The sequence below is a fragment of the Myotis daubentonii genome, chromosome 5, assembly GCF_963259705.1.
Source record: "Myotis daubentonii chromosome 5, mMyoDau2.1, whole genome shotgun sequence".
NCBI classification, from domain to species: Eukaryota; Metazoa; Chordata; class Mammalia; order Chiroptera; family Vespertilionidae; genus Myotis; species Myotis daubentonii.
In genome coordinates this window covers 21,990,312-21,999,859 of record NC_081844.1, presented here as the reverse complement: position 1 = coordinate 21,999,859, position 9,548 = coordinate 21,990,312, and the positions used below count along the sequence as shown (strand labels likewise).

General features: G+C 42.2%; 1 protein-coding gene across 1 annotated transcript; it reads left to right on the top strand.

Moving 5' to 3' along the window:
• The first annotated feature begins 5,543 nt into the window (after nucleotides 1-5,543).
• LOC132234502 (olfactory receptor 7A10-like) lies at nucleotides 5,544-6,413 on the top strand. The gene is made up of 2 exons (XM_059695455.1): nucleotides 5,544-5,898; nucleotides 6,184-6,413. The coding sequence occupies exons 1-2, from the start codon at nucleotides 5,544-5,546 to the stop codon at nucleotides 6,411-6,413; spliced, it is 585 nt and encodes a 194-aa protein (XP_059551438.1).
• Nucleotides 6,414-9,548: the final 3,135 nt, after the last annotated feature.

Here is a 9,548-nt window from a genome sequence, read left to right as displayed (position 1 = left end):
CAAAAATATTTTTCCCCTCTGGCTCTATTTTTGTTCATCAGTTTATGTTGTTCATTATATTGCACAAATGAGTGAGATTATGTGATATTTATCTTTCTCTAACTGGCTTATTTCACTTAGCATAATGCTTTCCAGATCCATCCATGCTGTTGCAAAGGGTAAGAGTTCCTTCCTTTTACAGCAGTATAGTATTCCATCATATAGATGTACCACTAGTTTTTAATCCACTCATCTGCTGATGGGCACTTAGGCTGTTTACAAATCTTAGCTATTATAAATTGTGCTGCTATGAACATAGGAATGCATATATCCTTTCTGATTGGTGTTTCTGATTTCTTTGGATATATTCCTAGAAGTGGGATTATTGGGTCAAGTGGCTGTTCCATTTTTAATTTTTTGAGGAAACTCCATACTGTTTTCCACAGTGATTGCTCCAGTCTGCATTCCCACCAACAGTGCAAGAGGTTCCTTTTTCTCCACATTTTCACTAGCACTTGTCATTTGCTGATTTGTTGATGCTAGCCATTCTGATAGGTATGAGATGGTACCTTATTGTTGTTTTAAATTTTATCTCTCAGATGATTAGTGACTTTGAGCATGTCTCTTGGCCTTCTGTATGTCCTCTTTTGAAAAGTGTCTATTTAGGTCCTCTGTCCATTTTTTTATTGGATTGTTTATCTTCCTTTTGTTAAGTTGTATGAGTAAAATGTCAAAATTTTGAAAAAAAGATTTAAAGTAAAATGTATGACCTTAATCATGATGAATTATTTTTGTATCTTAACACCTCAAAGTTCAGAACCACATTTACATTTGCATGATAGGAAACATTTTGTACGATCTATGGTGCCAAATAGCTCTAAATTAGCTATAACTTTTTTTATTTAATGTGGAATTTCAACAGAAATTTCTTTGCCCAACGGAAGCTAGCAAAATGAATTGCGAGGCTTAAATTCAGTTCCCTGGTACAATATCTTACTGGATAAATGTCTGTATCAGCTTCCCATTGCTGTTGTAACAGATTAAAACAGCAGTGGCCAAAAACAAACAACTCACTACCTGAAAGTTCTAGAGGTTAAAAGCCTGACATGGATCTTAATGAGCTTCCATAAAAGAAATGACTGCGGGGCTTGCATTTTTCTGGGTGATCCAAGAGTGAATGAAATCCCTTTCCAACTCATTTCATATTCTAATTTCCTATTCCAGATTCTAGAGGCCACCTGCATTCCTTGGCCAATGATCCTTCCTCCATCTTCAATACTAGCAACATAGCATCTTCTAATGTCTCTCTGACTCCAGTTCTTCTCCTACTCTCTTCCACATCTAGAGGACACTTGTGATGACATTAGTCCAACCTGGGTAATCTGAGCTAATCTCCTTAGCTAATAATTTTATTTCACCTATCTCAATTACCCTGCTCTGTGAGCTAACATATTCCAAAGTTCTCTGAATTAGGACATTGACATTTTTGAGGCCCTTATTCTGCCAACTACAAAGCCTTTTCCTGGTATAAATTATTTGATGTCATCCCGGATCCCTAAAAAAAAAAAAAAGAATCAAACACAGAATTTATCCTCCCCTTTAGAGTGAGAGAAAAACGTGTCTTTCAAAATTACATACTCAGAAGACTCCTGGTGGAGAAGACCTAAAATTACCTGCACCAGACTCTGACCCAGAGCCACAGCCCACCTACCCAACGTGCAGTCCACAGACCAGGAGGACCTGCAGCATCAACATCACCTGGGCGTTTGTCAGAGATGCAGTCCCTGGACCTCCTGGAGATTTAATCAATCAGGATTTGGATTTAAAGAACAATCTTTGGCGATCTGTTTGCCTAATAAGATGGAGAGGTGTAGGTCTAGAATAGGTGTTCTCACCTTTTCACCGGTCACACTTGGAACTGGATAACTAATCATGCTGGGTGCTGTCCTGTGCACTGTAAGAGTTTACCAGCCTCCCTCAGATATTACGGTAACCCAGGGGCAAAGTCCTGTCTGTTTGAGAACCACTGCCCCAGAATTTCAGAAATGGAGGTATCCTGACTGATTCCAATCAAAACTTCATCCCTTTCATGACTTACCTTGGAGCATAACATTAAATCCCTCTGGACCCCATTTCTGTAATGGAGAAGGTAGTTTATAGATGCACTACCACATAACATGCATGTTTCTAAAAACATACATTTTCTAATTATAATAATGTCCTAAGCTGGGTTATGGTGCATAAAATCTAAATGTATCTCATATTTAACAAACATTTTATAGTGAGGGACTGGCAGCTTTTAACTTGTGCTATAACTATCAAATTCCTAATTGCTTTGGCTAAACCCTCATGAATCCAGGTAGTATAGGGCCCAAGATTTCATACGAAAGGAACAAATGTCCACCATTTTTAAAGAAGGAAATAGTCATTTTCTAGAGATATTGCGGGTTGTGTCCCCACCATTAATTTATGATTTGAAGACCCAAAGACCAGCCAGACAAATTTCTCAGTCTTAGACTTTTTTCAAATACTGTTAACTTTCAATATTTTTTATTAGTCGCAGGAGCACAACATAGTGCTGAGACTATAATATACTTTACAAAGTGGTTCCCTGATATTTTCAGTATCCAACTGGCCATATACATAATCATTACAATATTATTGACTATATGCTCTATGCTGTACTATACAGCCTATGACTATTTTGTAACCAATTTTACATCTGAATCCCTTCTTCTCCTAGTCTCCCAAGCCCCTTCTCATCTGGCAACTACCAGTCCTCTCTCTATGTCTATGAGTGTGTTTCAATATTTTTTTCTCTTTGGGTTCAACATACATGTGAAATTACATGGTATTTGTCTTTCACTGAGCATAATACCCTCGAGGTCCATTTATTCAGAAACTTTGACTCAGAGTTGAGATGAGGCACGGGAAGATGTAGATGTCAGGAAGCAGGGCATTTAATGAAGACTAAACACAACTGCACTCACCTGGCTTATTACATAGACTCCTGGGAACAGAGAATCAGCAGGAAGAGTCTCCATTCTGTCCACACTAGTGTCCCCCGGGGAATCCTGTGCTTAGAGGTTATAGTAACAAGAAGTAGATGTTCCTAATGAGCAGACACAGAGCATGTAAATCGCAGCTCTACTGCAGACCCTCAGCATGTGCAACCTTTGGTTGGAAGGAACCTGGTCATTGGTTTTAAAGTCCTAAATCCATCTGGGAGACCAATGCTTGACTCCTTGTTGTCTTGTCTGGGACAGAGCTCTGGTCTGCATCCCAACCATCCAGGCAAGAATTTGGACCTCCACAGGGAAACCTTCCTCTCAGAGTTCCCATGCAGGTGAGTCCCAGAGCCCAACAGACATGGCAGGAGAGGATCAGAGAGATTGTAAACCAAGAACTTGTACCTTGCCAAAACCGGTTTGGCTCAGTGGATAGAGCGTCGGCCTGCGGACTGAAGGGTCCCAGGTTCGATTCCGGTCAAGGGCATGTACCTGGGTTGCGGGCACATCCCCAGTGGGAGATGTGCAGGAGACAGCTGATCGATGTTTCTCTCCCATCGATGTTTCTAACTATCTCTCTCCCTTCCTCTCTGTAAAAAATCAATAAAATATATTTAAAAAAAAAAAAAAGAACTTGTACCTGAAGTCACCTTAGTACCCATGAGAACATAGCCCAGGTACCAGTGATCACTGTGATTGTTGGCTGGGTTACAATACAGTAATGTGTTATTCATGGTGCTCAAAGGAAAGTGAACACTGCACTCAGAAATGTGAGTTCCAATGTTGACATTTAGATGTTACTAAGGGAATGCAAATTAAGAAAATGGCATTGGAGCTGTAGCTGGTTTTCCTCAGTGGATTGAGCGGCCTAAGCACTGATGGGTCCCAGGTTTGATTTTGGTCAAGGGCACATGCTGGGATTACAGGCTCGATCACCAAGGGGGTGTATGCAGGAGGCAGCCAATCAATGATTCTTACTCATCATTGATGTTTCTATTTCCCTCTCCCTCTCCCTTCCTCTGAAATCAATAAAGATATATATTTTTTAAAAACAGCTATCATTGTTTAATAAAAAAGAAGCAAAAGGAAAGGGCATTCGAGGTGTAAAGTCCTTCCAGTAGAAGTAGAACATAAGTTCAAGGACTTTATTAAAAGGAATAGACAAATAGGTTATTAACTGTGGAGGAATACTCTGTGATGTGAGGGCATTTTTTAAATTGTATGATGGGGCATTTTAGACTATGTTTCCATATGGATGAGAAATATCCAAACCCAGAAAGGCAGCAAATACACCTTTGCAATCACAGTGCATGAGACATACATTTCACAGTATGTTCTCTCACCTTGGCTATTCACATTTTAAAAATGTATTTGGCAGATGAAAACGAGTAAGGTAATGAGATTCACTTTGCAATTACTTCATTACCTGTGAGGCTGAGTAATGAAATTAGTGGGTTTGTAAATTATTTGGAGTCTCTATTAAAATTTATCTATGTGAGTTTTTTCCTTTACATGCTTATTAATCTATTTGTTTTAAATTAAAGTATAGTTGTCATCCAATAAATTTGCACTATGTTGTACACATGAAAGTTCTTTGCTTTTGGAGAGTTATATCAAGTACTTTTATTCCATTTTTTGTTTAAGTATAGTTTGTATACAGTATTATATTAGTTTTAGGTGTACACTAGAGTAATTCAACATTTATATGTATTACAATGTGATCGCCACACCTAGTCTTATATTCATCTTTCATTGTGCAGACTTAACACAATATTATTGCCTATATTCTCTTATTTGATATTTTATTGGATTCTTTATAACAAAAAATTGGAGTTTTTTATACAAACTGACAGTTTTTCATTTAGCTTTTATGTATATGTGTTTATAAAGAATGTATAAAGTTTATCAATTTTGTGTGGTTCAATCAGTCAGTCAGTCCTATACTGTCCTCTCCATTACTTTAAAATTTTTTAAAAGAAGGATAATTTACATAAAATATTATATTAGCTTCAGGTGTGTAATACAATAATTCTGTATTTGTATGTATTGCTATTGCAATATGATGTGCATAGTAAGTTAGCTAATAGCTGTCACCACCCTAGTTACAATATTTTCTTCTTGTGATAAGGTTACTTAAAATACCCAATACAGTATTATTAACTATAGTGAACTTGCTGACCTCTGCAGTGAGTCCCTTGCTTTTTTAAATTATTTTTCTTCCTGAAAGACTTGAGTAAGACACAAGAATTCTTCATCTGTCTTCACAAGGTAAAGGAAAGTTTAATGAGAAACAGCATTAGGGATGTCCTGAAGGAGACCGGGCCATACACCAAACACAGACACTGATTCCATGATTCTACAATACAGAAGGTAGCGTTTATGCTAGGTTACTAACGCTTGCTTGTGTGACAATTAGTCACCTTACTTTTCCTATCTTCTGGTAGTTACCTCCAACACATGGAACTAGGGAACCTCACAGGATTTTCAGAATTTCTTCTTCTGGGATTAACAGAGGAACCAGAACTGCAGCCCCTCATATTTGGGCTTTTCCTCTCCATGTACCTGGTCACTGTGTTGGGAAATCTGCTCATCATCCTGGCCGTCAGCTCAGACTCCCACCTCCACAAACCCATGTACTTCTTTCTCTCCAACCTTTCCTTGGTAGATATCTGTTTCACCTCCACCACCATCCCAAAGATGCTATGGAACATTCAGACACAGAACAAAGTCATCACCTATGAAGGCTGCTTCACCCAGATGTATTTTTTCCTACTATTTGCAGGACTGGACAACTTCCTCCTGACTGTGATGGCCTATGACCGGTTTGTGGCCATCTGTCACCCCCTGCACTACATGGTCATCATGAACCCTCGGCTCTGTGGACTGCTGGTTCTGGTGTCCTGGATCATGAGTGTATTGCATTCCCTGTTACAATGTTTAGTGGTGTTGAGACTATCCTTCTGTCCAGACCTGGAAATCCCCCACTTTTTTTGTGAAATCAAACAGATGGTCCTACTTGCCTGTTCTGACACATTTTTTAACAACATGGTGATGTATTTTGGAGCTGGGCTCCTGGGTGGTGGTCCCTTTGTTGGTATCCTTTACTCTTACTCTAAGATAGTGTTCTCCATCTGTGGAATCCCAACAGCTCAGGGGAAGTATAAAGCATTTTCTACCTGTGCGTCTCACCTCTCAGTTGTCTCCTTGTTTTATGGGACAAGCCTAGGAGTGTACCTCAGTTCTGCTGTTACTCAAAGCTCACACTCAAGTGCAACAGCCTCAGTGATGTACACCGTGGTCACACCCATGCTGAACCCCTTCATCTACAGTCTCAGGAACAAAGACATAAAGAGTGCCCTGAAAAGATTGCTTGGGATGGCAGCTATGAAAGGACCCATTTTCGCAGGGCTGAAGAAATGCACATGACAGCTGGACTCAAAGCCTCAGAACCAGATGTTTTGATTCTTTGATCAGGTTGTGGAAGTTCAGTTTACTCTCTCTGTTTATTCCAGGAGTGTCTGTTTCTATGATTTCTGCAGAATTTAATTGAACCACTTTATTAATTTCTTGACTTTGTGATATCTAACAGCTTCCCCTTTTTCATTTTTCTTCCCACCCAAATTGATTCCCAACTTTGGATGAAATATTTAGAAATTCTTATTTATCTCATGAAAGTACATAGATTTCTTAAGACCAATTTCTTTTGAAGTAAATTCTTTCATACTGAGTAATGTTTCTTTCATTATATTAAAAGAAAAATATATGGGTTATACTACTGCTAAGGAAATAAAGTGCACTTGGTAACTAAAGCCATTTATATCATTTCATAGGTAAGGAAAATATAAGAGCACCATCATTGTACTTCATTATTTTATGCTAGAGGCCTGGCGCACAAAATTTGTGCACATGGAGGGGCGGGTCCCTCAGCCCGAACTGCACCTTCTCGCACCTCCCTCGCAACTTCCCTCGCACCTCCATGGACCAGGCCTAAGCCATCAGTCGGACATCCTTAGTGCTGCCCTGGAGGCGGGAGAGGCTCCCATAACCGCTGCTACGCTAGCCAGCCATGAGCCCGGCTTCTGGCTGAGCGGTGCTCCCCCTCCGGGAGCATACTGACCACCAGGGGACAGATCCTGCATTGAGCATCTGCCCCATGGTGGTCAGTACGTGTCCTAGCAACTGATCATTCTGCTGTTCTGTTGATTTGCATATTAGCCTTTTGTTATATAATAGGATAATATCTTATTATGGGCAAGGCCTCTAATTCAATTTCTTTTAGGTAGTTAAAGGGAGGGGCAGAATTTTCACTTGAGCCTGAAGCTAAAATTGCCCTTAGCTCAAAAGGCTGTTCTATTATGTGTATAAGTATTGGGAGCCAACTTATCTCTTTAGTGAAAGGAACCTTTTGTTATGTTACAATGACTAACTTTATCTCACGAGTTGTGTTTTGGCTTCAAGCCTGCAAGTATTCATGCAGCAACTTCAGCACTTCTGTTCAATATTTACCTGGCATATCTTTTATTTTATTTTCTCTAAATCTTTCTAGAATTTTATGTATTGGAGAGGAATAGCCCATGGACACAGACAATAGTCTGGCTAAGGCCTGGAAGGAGTGGATGCAGGGTGGAGGAGATCAATGGGGAAAAAGAGAAAACTAAAACAAAGGGACATCTGTAATACTTTCAACAATAAAGATATATTTTAAATAAAGAAACATATCTTAGTTGAAAAGAGTTTTATGTGAAATAATATAAGTAATTGCTCTACACTGTACTTTATATTCTCAACTCCTCTCAAAGAAATATTAATGGACCCTATGTCACTTAATATTAATTGAGCCCATGTTCAATGACTGCAGGACTGACTTCCACCACACTGACCCAGCACTGACTACCATGGGGCTGCGATCAGACCCTGCTTTTTTCTCCCAGTCTGTTCCAGGCCGAGGGTTCCATCTCCGTGAAACCCGGGTCAGTCTTTGCATCGGGCAAGTGGAATCACTGAGGCCTATTTGAGAATCGCCAAGGCTGAGAGCGTGATCTCAGAATAGTTAAAAACACGTTCGTGAAGGGATGCTATGGGTTCTCATCAAAAAGCCCACACGTGTCTGTGCTGCACCAACAGGGTTGCTTTAACACAGAAGCCTCCATCCGCAAGCCCACCGGCTCCAGGAGTGGGCGGGAGCTTGAAAGTGGCCATGGGTAGATGAGGCCGGTGCCAGGCGACCTGGCAGGTGTCAGTGGCTTGGCTGTCTGAGCCCCAAGCGCAGGGAGACAGGCTCTGACGTCACCACCGCGCGGAGGATTTGACAGCAGCGGCTTCAGAGCTTGTTGCTATTTTGTTTTATTTATATCTCCTTTTCCCTTGAAACCTCTAGGTTGCCTTTGTTGGAGAGAGGAGCAGCCTTTGCAGCCTCCTCGGTGGAGAGCAGGTCTTCGATCTGGGTTCACACGCAGCCAGACAGAGTCCTGTTTAGAAACACGTGTGGGTCTTGCATTATTTGCTCTGTTACTGATAAAGATGGTTTCAGATTCTGGCACGTAAATGTGTTTCCTGCTTGTCCACGACGGGAGCGCAGCCACAGGCACAGCCACAGTTCTTCACTCCTTCGCAGGCCTCCGTCCAAGGGCGGCGGTGCAGGTGCTTCACACAGGGAGGGGGGCGGAGAGCAGGGGGGCAGCCCTGCGTTTCCCAGACCTTCTGTCTCAGTTCCCATCTTCCTGCTCGGGGTCTGGAGGGTCTTCCTTTTGGGGCGGATTTAGGCGTCTGGGGGACGTGTTTATCACACGCTGTTTTCCGTGTGGGTGGTCAACAAGGGGGTGTTCCTGAATCAGGCTTCCTTCGGCATTGCAGTGAGGGATGGGAAAGGGAGAGAGCATGAAGGTGCAAACACCACCCGTGGGGACTTCTCGCTGAGCGCCTTCTGTATACCTTCTTTATACTTGGTGGGCGTCTCCCCTCAGAAAGGGCGCTCCCTATGTCTGTGACCAGTAGGTGTGTGTGTGTGTTGTGGGGTGGAGGGGAGGAGGATGAGGCTGGTTGGCTGCTGCAGGGCCCTCATAGCCAGTGTCAGTGGCTGGGGCAGAGTACCTGGGACCCTGGATTCCCTCTGGGGTTTGCAGAATCTCCCCCTCCCTTTGTTCTCCCATTCTCCGCGGAGGAGGCGGCTGTTGGCAGATAGCAGGTCAGATGGATCCACCATCAGACCTACTGCCCGACCTCCAGGGAGGTTTCCTGGCCCCTCTGTGTCCCCCGCTCACCCGAAGCCCCTAAAATAGTCGGGGTGCCCACTGCTCAGAGGCTCCCGTGAGCTCATGGAGGTGGGCCCTTGGTCATCGGTTTTTATTTTCTTACTACATTTCTTCCGTGTGCAGTAATCACACTTCATCTGGAGCAGGGCGGGCTCAAGTGACCTTGTGGCGCGTCTAGGGAGGGGAAGCAGTTGCAGTGCCATGGTTGTCAGTGACTGCTGCTCTGGACAACCTCACTGGTTTTAAACGCAAACCCGCCTTGTCCAGGCCTTCAAGGTCTTTTTTCCTTCTGTCTGCTCACATTCAAGTG

What these genes read in the sequence shown, in the direction of transcription:
- LOC132234502 (XM_059695455.1), top strand. Translation starts at nt 5,544, where the DNA reads ATGTACCTGGTCACTGTGTTGGGAAATCTGCTCATCATCCTGGCCGTC. An exon ending in TCTGGTGTCCTGGATCATGA is followed by an intron (nt 5,899 to 6,183) that starts GTGTATTGCATT and finishes CTCACCTCTCAG; the next exon opens with TTGTCTCCTTGTTTTATGGG.